Source organism: Nesoenas mayeri (assembly GCF_963082525.1).
Source record: "Nesoenas mayeri genome assembly, chromosome: 12".
Classification (NCBI taxonomy): Eukaryota; Metazoa; Chordata; class Aves; order Columbiformes; family Columbidae; genus Nesoenas; species Nesoenas mayeri.
In genome coordinates, this window is record NC_137547.1 from 2,834,709 (window position 1) to 2,856,439 (window position 21,731).

General features: G+C 40.3%; 1 protein-coding gene across 1 annotated transcript in view; it reads left to right on the forward strand.

The window, feature by feature from the left end:
• The window catches only part of PHKB (phosphorylase kinase regulatory subunit beta), a 77,893-nt gene that overhangs the window by 16,659 nt on the left and 39,503 nt on the right, over positions 1-21,731 (forward strand). The window contains 5 exon segments of the mRNA XM_080351895.1: positions 1,368-1,475; positions 3,946-4,026; positions 7,051-7,166; positions 14,755-14,818; positions 20,657-20,752. Of these exon segments, the coding sequence (XP_080208021.1) occupies positions 1,368-1,475; positions 3,946-4,026; positions 7,051-7,166; positions 14,755-14,818; positions 20,657-20,752 (465 nt within the window).

Sequence of the window (21,731 nt, forward strand, 5' to 3'; positions counted from 1 at the left end):
TTTTTTTCCTATTTTTCTTTTTTTCTTTTAAGCTATAACGTTTGCCTTCCAGTATCTGTAAACATTTAATTGCACATCTGAATGTCACAAGCTCTGCTCACCAGAATACATCTTTGCTTTCTTATGTACTCTTTTATACTAAATATTCTTAGCTTTTGAAGCTTTTAGTTTGTTATATGATCTACATGTGGCAATTTCTGAACACTTTTGTAAATATCTAACCTAGAAGCCTAATAGGCTTAAAAGTTATTATTAATAATAATAATAATAATTTATTTTTTGTTTTAAAACTTCGGTCATATTGTCATAGGTCACGATTCATAAAAATTATTAAAACTATTGTTCCCAATGTAAGTGTTGGGCTCCTGTGCTCGAGAAGAGCTTTAAGGGAGGAAAGGTGACGGGCTGGCCAGGGTGAGGCCGTGGGGCTGGGGGAGCCAGGAGACTGCGTGGGGTGAACACAAGGCACAGGGGGATGGCACATGTGTCTGTGTGGAAGTCGGGAGGTATCTATAGAACAGCGGTATGGTGCTGTCCTATACATCCCAAGGCAACTCTTGTCTCCTTGCTGGGGCATATGGGGGTGCTTGGGTGCCTCAGAAATGCCCGTACACCCATGTGTGCAGCATGGGGAACAAAGCGGAGGAACTGGAAGGACATGCGTGGCTGTGGGGTGTGATCCCATGGGGTCAGCGGGGCTGGTGGGGAGCTGGGTGGGGATAGGCTCTTTGGGACAGGCCAGGAAGGTGTGCAGGAGCAGCTGGAGCTGGTGGCACGCTGCGCTGCAAGGGACGGCTCTGGAGCCCGCTGAGCACGGGTGGGCGGCATGTGTGTACTGCAGGGGCAGCACGTGTGCGTGCTGCATGCTGTGTGCGCTGCTACTGTGTGTGCTGCAGGGGTGCATGCTGTGTGCTCTGCATGCTGTGTACGCTGCAGGGGCACGTGCTGCACGTGCTGCATGCTGTGTGTGTGTGCTGCATGCTGTGTGTGTGTGCTGCAAGCTGCCTGTGCTGCAGGGCTGGGAACGCTGGGTAGCCCTGCTAGGCCTTGCCTTGCTTGCTGCTAAGATTTCAGCACCAGTAAAAGAAGGACGATGAAAGGGACTAAGTAGCTGCAGCTATTACAGATCTTTTTCTACCAAACCCAGGGAGACGAGATAGATGAGCTGAATATCTGTATTCTTTAAGTATATGTATCTTTTAAGTATGTATGAAGTAGTTTCTAATAAGTTTCAGGAACTGTTTGAGATTTTTACGTAGTTATATCAATACATTTTGAATACCTGAGTTACGTAGTGAATTTGTGGTTGCCAAACATGCTGAAATTGTTGACTTTGATTTTATGTTTTGTCTTTAATTCACCTTTAGGTTCAGCAATTTAAGCAGGACCCCAAACCATCTGGGTGCCTTCACTCTGTTTTCAGTGCAGACACTGGAGATGAAGTCTTCTCCCATAAGGAATACGGTCACCTGCAGGTAGAATATGCATGTGCGTGTAAATGGAAGGTTGGATGATTTTAAATAGTGTTACTGTTGCTTCCATTTTTTCATTATGTAGCTGTCTCTGTTTAGATTTGTGTTAGACGTATTGTACTTGATAAAATTGAGATGCCTTCTGCATCTTTTGCTGAAAAAGAGACTGTTTTGAAATATAACTCAGTAGCATGTTTTGGCCAGAAGATACTGAAATAACTGTGATTTGTGGAGGTAGCTGGTTGGTTGTTTATCAAGTTGATTCTTTCTGAGACCAACAGATGGCTGTCCATAAATAATCCTGGCAAACAATGTAGAGGTACTTAGGAAAGTGAAAATTTTAGTGTAATCTTACATTGAATATTGTATTTTTTATTAACATTCCTCACTTAATTTTCTGTAAGTCCGAGCAGTTTTCATTCATAGTAAAGATTTAATGTACACTGTCAAAAGCTTTGTCTAGTTACAAATTGTCGTTCACTATTTTGCATAGTGGTTCCTAGCCAGAGTCATTGTATAATTGATTGTTTTCTTGTCTTTGATTTTACAAAGTGTTGCTTTGCTCTTTTTTTCCTTTGTCTTTACCTTCACGCTCCTTTTCGCATTCTTACCCTTGTTCCTGCATTCCATAACTGGGTACTGCTTTTAGTTCAGAAATTGCTAGTGAAATTATTCACAAGTGATAGTAGATCAATAATTATTGAATTTCATGTTGTCAACATCACTTAAATAGTTTATACAGTAAATGTGTTGGATTCAGGAAATGTGTGTTCTGAGGACCATGAGCCAGCACTGGGCCCTTGTGGCCAGGAAGGCCAATGGGACCTGGGGTGGGTTAGAAGGGGGTGGTCAGTAGGTCAGAGAGGTTCTCCTGCCCCTCTGCTCTGCCCTGGGGAGACCACACCTGGAATCTTGTGTCCAGCTGTGGCCCCTCAGTTCCAGCAGGACAGGGAACTGCTGCAGAGAGTCCAGCGCAGCCACCAAGATGCTGCAGGGAGTGGAGCATCTCCCGTGTGAGGAAAGGCTGAGGGAGCTGGGGCTCTGGAGCTGGACAAGAGGACACTGAGGGGGGACTCATTCCTGGGGATCAGTATGGAAAGGGAGGGTGTCAGGAGGATGGAGCCAGGCTCTTCTGGGTGACAACCAGTGACAGGACAAGGGGCAGTGGGTGCAAACTGGAACACAGGAGGTTCCCCTGAAAGATGAGAAGAAACTTGTTGGGGTGAGGGTGGCAGAGCCTGGCCCAGGCTGCCCAGGGGGCTGTGGAGTCTCCTTCTGTGCAGACATTCCAACCCGCCTGGACACCTTCCTGTGTAACCTCATCTGGGTGTTCCTGCTCCATGGGGGGATTGCACTGGATGAGCTTTCCAGGGCCCTTCCAACCCCTGACATTCTGGGATTCGGTGATTCTGTGAAAATCATGGGTAGAGTTACCCTAAGTTAGAATTTTGGACTTTGGCGTGAAGCTTCCTGAACATACACATCTTTTATCTTCAGGAGGAGACAAAGATTTCAGGAGCTGGGGAGCCCTGTCTGATAGTAAAAAGTCTCTGGTTTTTGTGGGAACTCAGTCCCTCCCATAAACATAAATGCGCTTTAGCAAATCTCAGAAACATTGAGGGTTTTCAGCTCTGTGGAGACAACAGAAAACAGAGGAACTGAGGTGATTCAGTTGGGAAGAATTGAATGTATTATGGAGTTGGTCTGCTGTTTTTTGCTCTAGATGGTTTCCCTAGATTTCATATAATGAGATTAGCATTTTATAGCTCATGAAGCAAGTTATTGTAATAAACTTGTTTTGTCTATAGAAGTTGTACGGATTCTCAATTATACAAGAACGCTGTGTAACAAAAGCAGTTTTCTTTGATTCATTAATAAATTGATATGATGATGCTCATCTGTACAGCTGCCGAAGGTGATTACTGTTAATAATAAATGCTGTGTACAAGTACGAAAGAAAACAGTTTTTCCCAAATGTAATCACAGCTGAATGCTGTAATGATACTTCTGTCAGTTGCTAACAGTAAAATTCCAGTTCGGGATAAAGTGATTTCTTTTAAATGTGCTGTGTACTATTCAACATGCTACTTGCCTTCTTGGTGCTTGACTTGCTAATAAATTGTCATATGTGTAAACATGAAAGAGCTTGTGACTGAAGTGATTGCCCATGGGTCAAAGCAGGATGTCTAAGTAAACACACTTTAATGTCATAGTTTCAAATCATTTCAAAGAAAGGATACTGTGGCAGACAAGGACAACAATGCTGGTTTGTGGTGTTTTTTCCTGCCGATTTTTTCCACATTACTACATCTAGGATATTGGTAGGTTAGGATAATATTTTTGAAGATCCAAAACTGTGTTATAGTGGGACCATCTTTGTTAGTGGGTAATATCACATTGAGCATGTTTGTCTATTCGACTCCAATAAACATAAAGTTAATTATAATTTCCTTTCTGTCTTTAATTACTTCAGATAAATGCCGTGTCATTATTTCTCCTCTATTTGGTTGAGATGATCTCTTCGGGACTGCAGATTGTCTACAACACAGATGAGGTACAAATCGATTTCCAATGTTGAAACACATGCTTTATTAAGTTGGGTTTTATTCTTGGTTTCATTTAATTACCAACTCTAAAATAATTGTTCTGGAAATACACTGCAGATATTCTGTGTATCTAGTGGAAGTCAGAAAAGATAAACAGCATGAATGGGTAGTCAAATAAATTAATAGCTAATAAGGTATTAGATATGCAAGCGTCTATGGGTGTTAAAAAGTTTGGTGTATCTTTAATTGAAAATAAAACGATTGTATGTCATGGTAAGAGATGTTTGTACAATTGTTAACTGTTCTGTAAATAACATAATAGCCAACATGACCTTGACTTGAGGACAAGTCATGTCAGGACAACCTGCTGTCCTGCTCTAAATCGAGGTTGTGTGTTGAGGCAGGAACGGAAAACACAGATTGATTTTTTTTTTATTTTTTTTTTTTTTTCCCCAATTTCCTTAATCTGGATTTGTTTAAATTTACTGTGGTCTATTTAGTAGTCATTGCTGTATTGTCTTACAAAGCTTAAATGCATTTATGGTACTACCATTTTTAAAAGGGGTGATTTTTCCTGTAATAGTGTATTTGCATTATATTTCTTAAATGTACAACTTCATTAATGTTTTTTCTTTAGAAAATGAGAGAACTAAATGATGCAACTGGTCTCCTTTCTCATTTAGTTAGATCATTTGATAGGTCTACATTATTTTCTCTGATTTGCCTTTATGTCTGTGAGGAGGCAAATGTATATAATTACGTATTTGCTTAGCTTGATTTATAATTTGTATTATCCTCCAGATGTTTGCATTTAATTACAGAATCTGCAGCAAACGTGCATGTGTATAGACTCTCCAGTCAATGGATTTTCTCCACTTCAATGTCAGGATGTAGTTTTCATTGCAACTGTACTCTAGAAATCTGTGGACTCCGGAGATTCATACTGTGATATACCACAGACCTGTACATTCTATTAGTCCTTGTATAGCTCCAACAATTGAATATGTTCTTCGATCTTATTAACATAATGATGGTATTTCCGAGTTTTCCTGTGCGTCTGGATAATTCAGCCGGGTGGCACTGGAAGTCTGCTCCCCAAACGTCACGCTGGCTGTTTCCTTGCAGTGCTGCCGGTGCAGGATTGGTTTGGCCCTTGGCGGAGGGCTCTCGGCAGCGCGGGTGCAGGGAGGTGCTGGCAGATGGTCGGGGTTTGGCTGCTGTTGGCATGGACGTGTTTGTACACACAGCTCTTGGCTTCGGAGGCGAGCGCTGGGTCCCAGGCATGGCAGCTGCCAATGAATTCCCTCTGGTTGCATCTGTTTGCAGTTGAAAAATTAATTTAATGGCATCTTTGCATCAGTTATAAAGAGATCAGTATATAATTGTGTGACTGAATGAATTTGGGAGCAGTTACCTACACGAAAACTAGAGTGCCACTTACATGCCCATGATAGGAGTGATTGTCCTCTGCAGATTTTGCTTTGCAACCAGTGGTCTGCTGCCTTTTTTTCTGTAAATCTGCTCTTTGGAAACCTTTAGTTAGTCTCAGAAAATATCCCTAACTGACCATTGTTTTTTCTTGTGTTCTGAACATCATCGCTGGTAGAAAGTCATGGGTAAGGTTATATATTTCTGTGTGGTGCTTTTTGCTTCTTCTTTTAGCTAATGCATCTGAATTTTAGTTAATGATAGAAACAGAAGGAGCCATACTGTTATTCACTGGCTGCATTCAGAGAAAGTTCAGTTTAATACAACCAAACACTGAATTCCAGGGGTGAATAATGCTGGGCATATCTGAAGAGTGGGACAGTCTCTTTCCTTGAAAGTACCCGCTATGAAAAGATTTAGTGTACAGATAATAGTACATGAGCACCCCATAGTGAAATTTTAGCAAAGGCATAAGATATATAGAGAGACAAATAAGTGTAAAATTGTATGTATTGCTGGTTGCCTGATATTGGCATAAAGAGTGTATCTGACATAGTAACTTTTCTAAGATTTAAAGAAAAATTGAGATAAAAAGACAAAACAGAGGTATGCAGGTAAATTAAAATGGAAACAAATAACTTTCAGTAAAAGATTTTGTTGTATCTCCTAACTCATTAAAAAATAAATCATTTGACTGTAGTAAAGCAGATCCTGCTGTGCAGTTCCCCAGTATGGTTGTGTTCAGAGTCATTGCAATATTCGCTTCCCACAGAATCCCCTCGAGTAACTTGGATGGAAGGGGATGAAATCCCCGCTTTAGTGAATGAACCGGTATAAATCTTGTGCTTGTGGTTCAACTTCTTGCAAGTTCTAATCTGTGGACTCTTGGAAAAGAACTGTAAAATTTATCATCAACTTAACTTTTCTACAGTTGAGTAACTCTGAGTGTCTCTTGCAGCGCGCAAATGAGGAAAAAGTATCTGCTTAAATAAGTCCCCCTAAATACCTTAAAATACCCTTAAATACCTTAAAATACCCTTAAATACCTTAGTGTTCCGTTGAAACATGCTGCTCCAAGAGGAGATTTTAATGATAATAGATGAGTTCAGAGGTGTTTGAATCTGCATAAGTATCTATTATCTGGAGCTAATACAATAAAACTTTGGCATATCAAGTCTCTTAAAATGAATTAAGAAACAGCACCAAGATTTCTGTGTCCTAATATTGTAGAATTTCATTTCTTTTGCTCTCTGATGTTTTTAGCACAAATTATTTTCCAAAGATCCAAATGCCACCTTTTTGAAGCTCTTCAAGCACGTGTCTTGAACATGAAAACACTTTTATCCCTGGCTGTGTAGGACCTTTACATAAATCACATCATCATCTAATTTGGGACGGGTCTTAATATTTTGTGATTAAAAACTAGTTTTAAAGAAAATATCTGAACCTGGCACCATCAGTGTCCAGAGGAAAAACAGAAAGGGTGGAAAGCACAGTTATGATGGCTGAGGAAAACCAGCTTTGTCTTTTTGAAAAAATGAACAGAGGAGAAGATGCTTTCATTTTCCTTCAGTCACTTCTCTTTGTTTCTTTCTTTCCCGTAGGTGTCGTTCATTCAAAATCTTGTGTTTTGCGTGGAAAGAGCCTATCGGGTACCGGATTTTGGTGTCTGGGAAAGGGGAAGCAAATACAACAACGGCAGCCCAGAGCTGCATTCGAGGTAGGGGAGCACATGGAGCTCTTGCAGTCAAAGCAAGTAAATGTGATAGGAATCAAAATAATTCACAGGGTGAGTTAAAAATAATAGTGCATTAAAATACCATCTGAACTAAGTTAAGGCTCTCTAAGGACTGAGAGGTATTTTGGGAAAATGTGAAGCATAATTTCATCATTGTAAGCATGCTGAAATAACCACATAGATGCTTTGCTATTCGAGTATTCAAATTCCAATAATTGTGTGCAGCTGCATGCATATAATTCTGAATATTGTGTTCCAAAGAGTTCAGGCTCCTGGGGCATGTGCAGTAGATTGGATTGACAAAAATTTTTAGGAATTTCCTGATTTCAAGAGATGCTGTATGGAGAGTCTAGACCTTCTCTTGCCACTGTGCTGGGAGGAAGGTGCTGGGCTCTGGGGAGGATGGTCCAGGGCCAAGTGCTTTTTCAGGCTCTTCAGACGCTGCAAACAACTGGAGTTCTGGCCCCTGTCCCGTGAGACACTCAGGAACGTTCTTAACATTGTTTTAGTCTTAGTATTGTTTTCCTCATTTTTTGACTTCTGAGGTTTTATTAACCATAAAAATGGCTATAGCTTGGATATCTTAGGATTTTTAAAATATCATTGATTATCATAATTATCATGGACTTGCAAATAACAGACATGTTTCTTCCAGTCTTTGATGTTGTAAAATGAATCTGTGTTCTCATTTCAGAATGAAATAATTTTTCTTAGTTTCATACAGGCCCATATTTTAAGCTATAGATATAATTACATGTCATTGCAACAAAACACTTCATTTAGATATGTTTTTTTTCAGGGCTTTAGTAGAGCTTTAATATCAGTATGAGAACTGACAAGTCTAAGTTGCTGGTCTATAATCTGCTCTATTAGTTGTTTGGGTTTTTTGTCTTCCTCGTATGTCTGTAGAACTGTCAAATGCCAGACTATGTGAGCGGTCACGTAGAGGATCATATACGTCCTTCCGCATCTCGCTTCACACAAATTCACAAAAGGAATGCTGAAATTCCTTTGTCTTCTGTTGTTTGCAGCATTCTGGTTATTCAGTATGTGAATTTCCTCCAGGGAAAACTGAACATCTTTTACCCAGATGGAAATGGCCACATTGTCTTGTCTTAATCAGGACTGACATATATAGGCTGTTTTTTCTAAGGGTGAAGCTTATGAGCTGGAGTGAGCCAGTCTAAGAGATCATTGAGCTGGCACAAAAGGAAGCACAGAGCTTGGTCTTAGTTTAAGAAGTAGACTTTGGTCATCAGAAACTGGTATTGCCTCTATTTGTCTTTCCTTGGGAGGATGTTGATACGCTGTTTCACTGTGGGAAGCCAGGAGACAATTTCCTTCATTCTCATAAATCAGAACAAATGGAAGAGGAATGTGCTTCAAGAGGTGTGTTACATATTCTTGAGGAAAGCCCTGGGTGCACTAAAGTATTCTCTGGATTTTGTTGTGCTCCTATCGTAGTGGATCTACTTAAAAGAGCTCTAAATTTTTTTTTTAAATTCAAGAAGTGATTCTAGCTATCAGGGCTGGTCATGGATGACGCACGTCTCTCTTCAGTGGTTACACACTCCAAAACAGTTTACAGGATGCCCTTAAAACTCACACTGCAAGTCCCCATGAGAATTAGGAGTTAATTGTTGTCTTCTGTTGGAAGAGGCTTTCTTTTTAAAGAAGTTATATAATATGGAGTTCATTAATAACTGCAAATTATGCCCTGTGTTAGAAGATGCAGATATTCTAAGTCTTTGCACAACCTTGGTATTCTGTCTTAGTACCATTCAAAACACTTCTAATAAATGATAAATAGTGAACCCCCTTGTGGGCCAGGTCTTCCTTGATGTATGCAAATTGACGTCTTTTACTGGTTCAAAGGCAAGATTTGTAACAGCTTTTATTATAGCGTGATCACCTTCCCATACGGCTGAACTTCTGAAAAATTAATTTGTTCTGTAACCGTTTGATCAAGCTGTTCTCCGGGCAGCTGCTGAGTACCTGCGCAGAATGGTTTTGACATCTCCCATATGTGCTGCGAGAGTAATGGAGTTGCCGAAGTGCAGTGTCTTCATATTCCACATGTGAGACTGCAGAGCCTGGATCTTGCTCTTCTCGCTAGTGTGGAGGTTACACTGTTATCCTGCTGTCCTTCCTGCTTCTAGTTCATTTTGTCTAGTTATGAAATTATTACTGTTGTTGTGGGATTGTTGGTTGTTTTGTTGTTTGTTTTGTTAACATTCCTTGTGGTGTTTGATGTTCCAGTTGAACTGCACAGTTCTTGGATGGAGCCAAGAAACTGAATGGGAGGAGGATTAAGGATGTGGATGCTTCAAGCTGTGTTTTGATTATCAGTTGCCAAGAATAAGCAAATTTTAGTGTTTGCCCTCAGATATTTTATTGAGAGGGTACATCTAACAATTAAAAGATACTGGGAATTACAAATGATGTTTAAGTGAATTTACTAATGCTTTTTTAGCAAGCTGGAAATACAGTTTCTCTCAGTTAGTGCCAGCTTCCCCTGCCCCAATGTGGGTCAAGGTCAGATGTGACCATAGTGCTATGGTGGCCAGAGTGCCCTTGCTAATCCGTGAGAAATCACACTAATGGGTGGCTGCGGGGAGGTCTGCACATTGCACCTGGGGAGGCGCAGGAGGGACGTGCTAAGAAACCTCTTCCCTGGTAGCACAGTGAAGCACCAGCACAGGGCACTGCAAAGAACTTACGGTAACTCCATCCTTGGAGGCTTTTGACACTTGTCTAGAAGAGGTGCTGGGTCACTTGAGTCGGTCTTGTTTGTTGTATTTTCTTCAAGTGAGATTTCATGTTGAACTAGTTGAGTTCCATTTGTCCCTTCCAAACAGTGACTTCATGATCCTGTGAAATTTCTAGGGGAACATTTAAAGAGTGTTTGGGGTGCTTTGTGCTGGGGCCATCTGCAAGCAGCGTCTTTTGCTCTGGGAATGCAGTCCAACAGGTTAACACAGCATCTTCAGAGCAGGTTGCTGAGTGGAGGACTGACCATATGTATTAAAATACATTTTATCTTTACTGTTAAAACAGTCAGTTTTTTCCATTATTAAATTATAGAGTATGAAGAATGTGTTTTCTGTGGAAAGACACAAGCATAATGTTTATTAGAAAACCTTTTTTCTAACTTGCCCAACAGGAAAGCATTAAGGATTAGGAATGAAGCAAGTGTCTGAAGTGTGATCAGAGCTCTGAAGTGTGTTATGTTGTGTGATTGTTCATCTCTCGAAGACGGTGTTGATACTGCAGCGATCCTTGGACTTTGTTCTTAGGGGGACTTTGTCCTCTCAGTTACCGATGGAACTTATAGGAATCTAAGTAGTGCTTGTGCGTATGGTGGACTGCTTGGTATACCACTGTAATGTGAAGAAATATTGCGTGATGGGAAAAGGAAGCAGTATTTTATTGCTGAGACATTGATATTTTCATTTGCAAGTAGCATTTGTGGGAGCACTGAAGTGTCCAGGGCCTTTGAATAACTAGAGGTAGAAAAACACCGATCAATTGCAGTAGGTGTTATGGTAGAATAATGACAGAGTATGTAAAGTATAAATGATTTCAAGGAAGGAATCCATATTTGTCTTCAGGTTTTTTCAAGCAGTATCATTCCATTTTGTCAACAGAGTGAGTAGTTTTACATTATCTGAATACCAGTGGCTGTTGCTGTTGAACAATTATTACTTCTCTACCTTGTAAGTTTTTTTCCCCGCTCTGAAAATATCTGACTGTTGGTATGAGAAGTGTTATTGGGAAAGGAGAATAAGAATATGAGCTTTTAACATGTGCCAGAGATTTCAGTGTGTGGGATTTCTCTGATTTTCATTTTCTGTGTTTGCAGTTTACTAAACTCCTGGGAAAAGTTCAGTTCTGAGTCATCACACCCATTTGTGTGATTCGTTGCTAGGTGATAATTAAAATGGAGCAATTGTTAGAACAATTCCATTTTTGTTTAGGTATTTCAAACAAAGCCAGAACAATAATTATATTCACAACGCTTCCGAGTTCAGTTTATCCCTTGAGCACGTTCTCCAGCAGCAGATCCTGACACAGGGATTTCACCTCTTTGACGGCAGCAGCTCAGAGCAGAATGTAGTTGACCTGAACAGCTTTCTCTTGTTGAACCAATTAGAAATAAATCCCATGAGTACTATTGCTGGCAACGTTTCAGAAAGAAAGATGGAGCTTTATAAACCTGTTGGTAATGGTTAAAAAGAATGAGAGAGTCTGAAATCAGTGTCTAAAGGACTTCTAATATTAAAACCAACCCAGGTGAATCAGTACTTAAAGTGAACAAATTCTAGAAGTCTGCACTGATTTTTTTTCACGATTTTCAATCATAATTGTCTCCCATCTTTAAAATATTGATTAGTTAGTAAACATTTTAAATTTTGTATTTTACATTAATGAATAGTACAAATCAGTTTATTTGCAGAAAGGTAAAAAGTTTGCCCTGATCCCAAAAAGCTGCATGGAGTGTACAGGAATTGAGGTTAAAGCCCACTCCATGTCTGCAGTTTTCTGACAGTTTGGTTGCTCAGAGTTTTTGGGCCTTATAGTGCAGTTTGTCAATAGTGTCACAACTCCTCTTAAACAGAACTTGGAGCTTAATAGTGATATTCTGAATATTCTTTCTAACTTAGTGTTGTTTCATTATTGACTTTAACAAACACAGTATCTTGTTCAGAAAGTACATATTCCCAACTGTTGTTAGTTGGACCATTTCCCTGCTGTGATTTCTGCCGCTCCTGGTGATCTCTGTGGCATCCTTGTTCCCCATTCCCTGGGCACGCAGGTCCTATGGCAAATCGTTTGATTTTTCATTCTTTGCTTGACAGTACTGTGTAATTTTTATCCTAATAAAACACGGCAACAAAAAGGAAAGTGTGGTTGGCTGAGAGGATAATCAATTTTAGAGAAAAAAAAGGATATAACCTTTAAAATCAAGGAATTACTGTGCTAATAAATAAACTGTTAAGTTAATAGGTGTATTCTGTTTTCCCCAGACTTGTTTTCACTTCCTAAAACTTCCGACTTTTCAAAAATCTATCTAGAGCAGTGTCCATTTGGTTTGGTTTGTGTGTGTTTAGTTTGATTTTGTTTTTCTCCAAATTTGTGTATTGTACCAGTTGTAAACACCCGGTAGCTGCCCCTGAGCGGGTGTTCGCTGCCCGCAGCCGCCTCTCCCGCACGACACACCAACTTGCCGTTCTTTCCCCTGATTTTTATCTTGCTGTCTTCCCGCAGCATTGATCTATGGCCTCGTACCGTGTTCTGTCACTTCGTCAAGGGTTTAGATTGCAGGGTGACAATCAAACCCTGGCAGGTGTATTGTTGACCTCCTCTCCCCACTTCCCACTCAGCACAGGCGATTGGGAGGGAAAGAAGGACAGAGAGAAGAGAGCTGGAAACATTAAAAATGTTTTACTAATGCTACTAATAAGAATAGAGAAAATAATACAAAATACACAAAACCAATCTGGAAAGTCCCAGCAACTGCATAGCTGGCACCTGAAGTCCTGGACTGGACTACAGCCAACTGGAGCTGGACTCAGTCTGTCACCGGCCTCAGTTCGCAGGGAAGACTCGCAAGGTCCTCTCCTAATGTCGCCATAAGGAAAAGGGACAAAAGGGACGAGATCCTCGTGATCTCCCACTTTTATATGAAGTATCACGTGAATGGGATGTTATACACAGTTGGTCAGTCTCTTGGTCACCTGTTTCTCGTTGCCCCTCTGGCGAGATGTCCATCCATGCTTATCAATAACTTGTCATTCCATTGCTGTATTTATCAAAACATGTATCTGGTTCTCCAGGAAAATGCAGCTCATATGAAGCTTTAGCTGACAGGCAAATTCACTAAAAGAGAAACTTGTTTTTAACAAAACCAGGACACCTTACAGTGGTTTTTAACTCTGAATCTTTTGTCATGTCAGCCCAAGACATTCTGCTTTTTCCTTTTTTAATCTTTTGCTGTATGTCTTCAGCTTTCTTAACTTTTCCATATAACAAGGTAGACATTTGTACTTTCTTGTTATTCTGCCATCTTCCTTTTCTGTTGTCTCATTTATTGTAGTGTTTTGACTAAAAATATTTCAAATGAATTGTAAGCTACTAGGAACAGAGAGCTCTGAAGGTGATGGCAGCGAGGGAGAGAGCAGAGCCAGATGCAGGCGCACTGGTCAGAGCCTCTGTCGCTCACCGGGGACCAAGGCATGGTTTAAAGTTCTAATTCGATGAATAAACTTGGGAGAATTACCCTGAGCTTTGTTTTACTGAGTGCTCTGAATCCGCTTTATGAGGTTGCCTAAGAGACTGTAAAAGGTGTGTGTTTTATTTGATTAGCCGGACTTGTGTGGTATTTCTAGTTGCTGTGCTTTCGTGTCACCCCTTAGCAAGCAGTGCCAGGTCCTTTCCACGCTTCAAATCCTTGTATTCCACAGTGGAACTGTCACAAATCTGGTGGTGTTATAGATTACATTTGAAATCTCTAGCACTGTTGTGAACTAGCTCATTTCATATTTTACTTTTTATTTCCCTGTAACATTAACATCTAGAATTTTGGAATCAATGTGCAAAAGTGTAGCGCTTTACATGCATGTTAATGCTTTAACTCTTTACTGCAGTCGGATGGACACGTGTGAAGTTGGCATCTATAGTCATGGATTCTTTAAAACAATGTCTCAATATTCTGCCCTGTCATATTTGGCATTTCCTATAAACCTGTCAAATGCACATAGATTTCTATTAGCTTACGTTGAGTGTGTATGTGTACTGAGGGAGAATGCTGCTTTTTGGGGCTTTTGTTTTTGTTTTCAATTCTAGGAAGTCTAAGTCTGCATTTTTTAAATGAAACAGCCTTGTAAAAGTCTTCTTTTGTATATCTTTATGTGTACAGTGTAATTTTCGTAATAATAAATTATATTTTAGTATATAAATTGATTTTAAAACTACATAATGATTAGTGATTTTAGTAGATAGAACTTGTGCTTAATGTCTTTAAACATGAACTTGCTAACTTGAAAGCTTGTTGGTAGTGTTTCTGGGTCTTGTTTCCTTCGTGATGGATACTAGTGATGGAGTAATTGAAGGAAGACATTTCACTGTATGGTTGACATCCGAAAATCCTCCTTTTCTGAATGCAGATTGATGCGTTCTTTCATTATAACCACAGCTAGTCAGAAATCAGTCTGGTAAAGTTTAATGTGTGAGAGCTGGCTTGAAATATTATGCTGAAGTGAATCCTGTGTTAATACACCGTCAGCAAGACTCTGAAAGCCACAGCGCCAGGTGCCCAGCAGCACGGGGAGAGCAGCCCTGCTGCTCTCTGACATTTGAAGACACATAAAAATGCTGAGAAGTAGTTTAAAAAAACCCAACACACCACCAAACACCCTCAAATTTACCGCATCATCATTGTATTAACATGAATTTGAAGCACTAAAGTAAAGAAAAGCTCATAGCTCGGAAAGCTGTCAAACATGTTAAATTTTAGTCTGGGCTTGAATGATGATACCTCTGTTTTTCTGTTGTCATTTTGTTTTCTCAGCTCCGTGGGACTGGCAAAAGCAGCTTTAGAAGCGATTAATGGTTTCAATCTCTTTGGAAATCAGGTAATAAAAATATTTGCTTTCTCTCTCTTGTTTTTCTTTAGCAGTAGAGATTTATACTGTGGATCAGAGGATATCTAGAAATATCTAGCACAGTTTGTTAGATTCCAGCTTTAAACAAGTTAATTTGCCACCGATTGCTCCTGTTGCGGTTCCATAATTGGTCTGATAAGATCGTTAGTGCCCTTACTATCAATAATTACTTTTTTTCTTAAAAAGAAAATCAAACCGACTCACCAGCTCTAGAATGATCGCAGCTTGTTCTGAAAAAAGACTTGGTTGCCAAAAGGTTTTTCTTTCCGAACTGTGTCTGCTGGTGATAATCCAGCACACCTCTACCTCCAAGCATCACCTTACTTCTGTCTCATTCACTTTAAACAAGCCACTGCTACATAATCCCGCTGTTTTATTGCGGTTTAATTTCTGATGTTGCATGGTGGTAAAATCTTTTCTTTCCCATCCTTTTACATGGCTTGGATCAATAAAGAGAGCAAGCCTTCCCTTAGATGTTTCTCTCTCTTGTATTCCCCTTCTTTGTGCAGCTTTTTTAGGTGTTACATCTTCCGTAGTCTATAGCTGGAAGAAAGAACACTCTTCCATATGAATGGTCTGGAAAATGTACAAACGGCAGAGATAGGTCATTGTAAAGCTCTTGGTGTTATTAATAAAAGGAAAGGAAGGGTAGGAGTGCTGGTAGAAAGTTGGGAAGCGTTAAGTGGGTGTAGAAAGGCTGTAAAATTTGCTGGTGAGTTTATTGCGTATCTCGTGCTCGGGGACGGGGTGAAGCTACCACGGAGCCCTCGTGCCTTGGCACGCATGGACCTTGCTCGCTGTATTCGACACAAATTAAATGTCCATCGATGAAACGTGCTTTATCTCTTCTTAGGGCTGAGTAATATTCAAAACTTAGTTTAAAAAAATGACACACGTCTACCTGAGCAGCTTATTTTTATAGTTGTGTGGTTTTTTCTGCAGTTAGGCAGGATGCAATCCTTTGGAGTTTTAATAATTTTATATTGTGATCTTAACTTGAAATACTATTTGTCTTTTTTTTTGGAGTAAAGTTTCTGTGCATTCTTGCTGGCTTCAGGATAGGATTTGCATTGTTTTCTCTGCCTGTAATACCCTTGCTCTCCTTTTGTCTTGTAGTTGAGATGCAGGTGACTTTCAGATTGTGATACTTATTTCTTTCAAACAGTCAGAAACTTGGTTAAACACGTTGGTCTGCCATAAAGAAAATAGTACAAAGGAGAGAAGATATAGGTGGTAAATGGTGAATAAGGGGAATTCTGAGGTGCTGTTTGTGTGGGGTAATGAGGATGAACTGGGTGAACAGTGCGGCTGTGGCTGGGAGAGTCCCAGTTACCTTCCAAGTTCCTGTCTGTACTGCTTGATTTTTTAAACATTCTTAGTTATTTGTGTCTCCATTTCTCTATTGGTGAAATGGAAGATATGGGCTGGAACAGTCGTATAATTATTAGCACGGTTGGACGGTTTATAGTTTATTCACATGAAAACAACCGATAAACTAAAACTTCTCAGAGCTATTCAGATGCCTGGGATGAAAAATTAGTGAGCAACTGACATAGAAGTACTGTCTATTAAACAATCTTATCTATCGCTGAAGAGCTCCACCACTCACTGTTATGAGACCCTTATGGCAGAAAACTGGAGCCCTGTGACATGAAGATTTCTGACTCTGTGCACTTGGGCATCCATCACACTTTTTGTGCTTAACTATTCATGGTACGGTTGCTTTGTTTGTTTGTTTGTGGTTTTGGTTGGTTTGTTTGTTTTTTTGGTTTGTGGGGTTTTTTAATCTCTCTATGTGCACTAGTACAACAGACTCATTCTGTTCAGAATCCACTGCTCAGGAAATACCGGTGGCTGTTTGCTGGTGAGTGCAGCAGTGTGACAGTGTTCTTTGTGGTTCAAAAAGACTCAGCCATTTGGTCTAGTTTTTGTTTATGTATGTAGATTTTAAAAACCAATATGCACTAAGAACTAGAAGCTAGTAAGAATCTTAAATAATGACCAGACACTATACACACCTAGTCAGTATTTCAGAAAAAACATTTCTCTATTATCGTTACCTTCCCAGAAGTCTCAAGCACCAATAAATGCATCTGCTGGATTTTTTTCAAATTCTGAAATGGATGAATGAATTGCTGAAGCAAAACCAGCTTAAACGCTTGGATAGTGTGTTTCCAAGATATTTCACAGCAGCAGAAACCTTTTTAACCTTCCCTCAGCCTGCAGCAGTTTGCCTTTGTGCTGTGCCCCAGCTCTGCTCCAGCAGCAGGAAGGCCCTGCGGGTTCCCACTGCACAGTCACTGCTGGGACTGCAGCACCTGCCCTTGTCCCAGTGCCACTGCAATCACTGCAGTCACTGGAGGCCTGCTCCCTGCCCAGCCCATCCCTGCAGATCACTCTGCTCACACTGGGCTGCTGGCAGAGACTCACAAATATGTGGTGGTGTAGCTGTGCTGACACACACATGTGTTATAGAATCATAGAATCATTTCAGTTGGAAGAGACCCTCAGGATCATCAAGTCCAACCATAACCTAACTCTGGCACTGCCCCATGTCCCTGAGAACCTCATCTAAATGCCTTTTAAACCCCTCCAGGGATGGTGACTCCAGCACTGCCCTGGGCAGCCTGTTCCAGTGCCCCACAGCCCTTTGGGGAAAAAATTGTTCCCAGATCCAACCTCAACCTCCCCTGGCGCAACTTGAGGCCGTTTCCTCTGCTCCTGGCGCTTGTTCCTGGGGAGCAGAGCCCGACCCCCCTGGCTCCAAGCTCCTTTCAGGCAGTTCAGAGATCAGAAGGTCTCCCCTCAGCTCCTGTTCTCCAGCTGAAGCCCCAGGTCCCTCAGCAGCTCCCATCACACTTGTGCTCCAGCCCCTCACCAGCTCCGCTCCCTTCTCTGCACTCTCTCTAGTATTTCAATGTCCTTCTTATGATGAGGGGCCCAAAACTGAACACAGTATTCAAGGTTTGGCCTCCCCAGTGCCCAGTACAGCAGCACAATCACTTCTCTAGTCCTGCTGGCCACACCAGTGCTGGTACCAGCCAGGATGCTGGTGGCCTCTTGGCCACCTGGGCACACGCTGGCTCATGTTCAGCCGCTGGCACCAACACCCCCAGGGCGTTTTCCAGCCGCTCTTCCCCAGCCTGCAGCGTTCATGGGGTTGTCGTGACCCAAGTGCAGGACCCAGCACTTGGCCTTGTTGAACCTCAGACAACTGGCCTCAGCCCATTGATCCAGCTGGTCCAGATCCCTCTGGATGGCCTTCCCACCCTCCAGCACATCAACACTCCCACCCATGTGTGTAGCATTGAGTATATCACGATAGTGCAGTTTCCTTGTGCATTCGAGAAGAATAAATGACGGTCACTTATTGTTGATATTCACATTAAACCGTTCCTTCCCTACCTCCCCAAGTTCTAGAAAACGTTTAAAAAGAAATCATACTACTTTTTTTTCTGTAACAAAGCACTGCTTAGCTGACGTTCAAATATGTTTAATGCATGCTTTGCTACACTTCCTAGGTGCCAGATACAATAAAGAACAATTATGAAAGAAAGAAAAATGATTGGCTTTTTGTTAATCTGAATTTGACATGCTTTAATGGAAAAAAGAATTCATTCATGGTTTTTAAATGTTGTTCATTTTCATCTCCATTGTACCAGAAGTATTTCATAAGTAGTGGGAGTTATAAGCATAAAAATACAGTCAAGCTGTAATCCTAACGTTCCTTCAGTAAAAGATTTATTTACACATTGAGAAGAGACTTTTAATATAGCAGATAAATAAGCTATTTAGTTTCTTATTTTGCTATATATTCTATGCTGAATTTCTTAAATTTATTCCCAGTGTATTGTATGTCCTGAAACAATAGTTATAAATCTCTGTGAAGTAGTTAATATGTATGACACTGGCATAGGAATTCTGTTACAACCCTGAACCGTGCATTGATCACAGCCAGATCCTGAAGCTGTTGTGTTGTCCGAAGGTCTGCCGAGGTTTGTATGGAAGAACCGTCGCAGTGGCTCCGATGTGCTGGGCTTTGGGGTTCTTTGGTGGTTTGTGTGTGTGCGGTGGTTGGTTTGTTTGTTTTCTTTTTTTTTCATTTAGGATGCAGTGTGAACTGATTTGCTTTCAGTTTATGTTTTTACTTAATCACTTTAGAATCACTATACAAGTACTGTAATGTGGGCTTGGTATGGTTAACCCAAACCTTTGGTTTCAGACTGTAAATAGCTTAGAATTGGAATCATTAAAGTAAGAATTCCATGGTAGCTACAGTACCTTTTGGAAAAAATATACATCTCAGGAAAAAACCCTCCAGCAGCACCAAGATGGGCACCATTCCACCCGGTCATGGGATGATCAACTGCTTGTACATGAGCTGCATGTCATATATTTGTAGGAAAAAAATTCTATGTTCTAAAAAGCCAAGCCTTTGTGAGGTGTCCTTGCCACAGAGCTTTACCGCCTTTAGAGAAGTGACGAATAGTCCATTTGTAAACCAAGATGCTTGTGGTCTCATGAAATGCAGATTAGTCTGCGTTTGAATCCCCAGAGGACTGAGCACAGATCTTGGAGCTGCATGTTCACACATGTAACAGATTGTGTTCGGAGTTTGGAGGTGAATTTAGAGATTTGTGGATAATCAGAATCTGGTTTAAGAAGAAAGTAGGAGAATAACAAAGCAGATGTGATTTATTTCTGTACATTCTTATCTCAGCACTATTCAGTATATCATGCTAGAATGATTAAGTCAACAGAGAGATGATTTTTCGTGATGACAGTGGAAAACCACATTTTGTTTAGCCTAGCAAAGCACAAGCTGACTGTTTGTATGATAGCTGTGTAAAATAGGAGCGCAGCTAAATGAGTAAGAAAACCCCTCTGTTTGGAAAGTCAGCTGAATGGATGCTGGTGCTGGCACAACAAGTAACTTATTTGGAAATTAAACTATTTAATAATTGAAGAGTGGGGGCTTCTGGAACAGTCTTCTGAAGACAATAGTACACCAAAGAAGCTGCTTGTTAGGAGAAATTTGGTGAATTTATGAAAATGTGTGGTAGGGTATGCGGTATGAGTTGAGTGCTGAGTGTGTCTTCAATAGTAATATTGAGATTTGCTAGCAGATACAACATATATGAAGATATCAGTTCAGCAACAAACTGCATTGAGTTTCCAAGAAGCTGTCTCCTGATAATATGTGTATGTGCTGTTGATCCTGTTTAAACAGCATCTCTGTTACAGGGATTTTGGGGAGTGTTTCAGGCAGTATCAAGAAGCCAACAGAGATACCGTGTAAAATTACAGGATTGCAGGAGGAAATGGGGTTTGCTACGGAGAACGTGTAGACGCCACAGACCATACGATAGCTGAAAAGTGGGTCATTTTCATTTGCTATGGAAGCTTTTCCAAAGCACTACCTTGGGTGAATATCCAATTAGTGTGTGTTCTGACTTGTAATGAAATATTCACCGTCACTATTTGCAACATTTCCTGCAGTCACAGGAAAAACTACTTTTGTTTTGTCCTTAATGCAGTCGTGGCTTTCCAGGAATTAATGGAAGAATTCATAGCTTCAATGAATTATATCATTCATAATCACTAGTAGATAAAGCCATCTAGTTTTGGTTATGTTTAAACACATTTGGAAATACTAAATGTTTTCAACTTGATGTTGCGGTACATTTTGTGATTAAAATTACCAGCCTATTGCAACATAACCCGAATAAAGCAAAGTGCCCATGAGCTTCCCCAGGATACGCTGACCTTTCTTCCTTCCCTTACATCAATATCATGTTCTCTTTGCAGGGCTGCTCTTGGTCTGTCATCTTTGTGGATTTTGATGCCCATAACCGCAACAGACAGACTCTCTGTTCTTTGCTACCCCGTGAGTCAAGGTCTCATGTAAGTAATTAAATGAAATTTGCCTTGAGAGAGCGTGGAGAAAATAGATAGATATGATTGTAATTTTAGTTCTACAATGGCTGTGATGTTCTGCTTCATAAAGACAGGATTTTGCTGGGAAGATGTTAGGTATTTGCTTCTTAAATGTCACTGTGAGGTAGTTGTTTCTCTGAAGCAGAATTTGGATGGCATTCTTTATTTGATGGATATTTCTATTAAACTGGGAGCCTCTTGGCAGCTCTCTGAGCAACGTCAAGATCTGCGGTCTGGGTGATTTTTTCCTGTGACCGGTCTCCCCTGCACACTCACTGCATTTCTGCAACACCATTTTAGCTTTAATTCATTCTTTTGTCTAGAAAAGAAGCCTCTAATGTTGGCTTTTCATAAATGGCTGAGTATGGAGGATTCTCGTTATAAGCTACTGTTGCAAATAAGTATTTCCTCAGTAAATCTAAGTGACATAAGTATAGATTAATTAAAAAAAAAATCTATTTCGGTTCAAAGGTAAATTTGGTTTTTGCAAATCAGTAATTTAAAAGGAGTGATAATAGAGTAGTGCTTTGTTGTTCATTCTGGGGTGTAATAGCATTTTTGTTCATGAAACAGGCTATTAATCTTCAACATTAATAGTTTACTCATTGTGGAGAAGAATTATAGCAAAGTTGTAATACTGGATAATTAAAATAAAAGGCACTGTCAGCTACTTTTTTAGTCTAATCGTCTTTTAGAACTCTCACTGTTTATTATTTGCTGGAGACTTGAAATATTCCAACAGAAGCTGATTTCATAAGTTACTTATGCTACAAAAGCAATTTTGTATCCTTTTGTTTCCTTTTATGGGTTCACAGTGATGATATTGGCAAAAATGTGGTATTTTAAATGGTTGAATATCTTGGCTCTATCAGCAGAAGGGAATAACGAAACAGCACTGACATAAGAATTAGAACTTCCAACTAGTTTTTGGGGTTTCTGTAAGCTT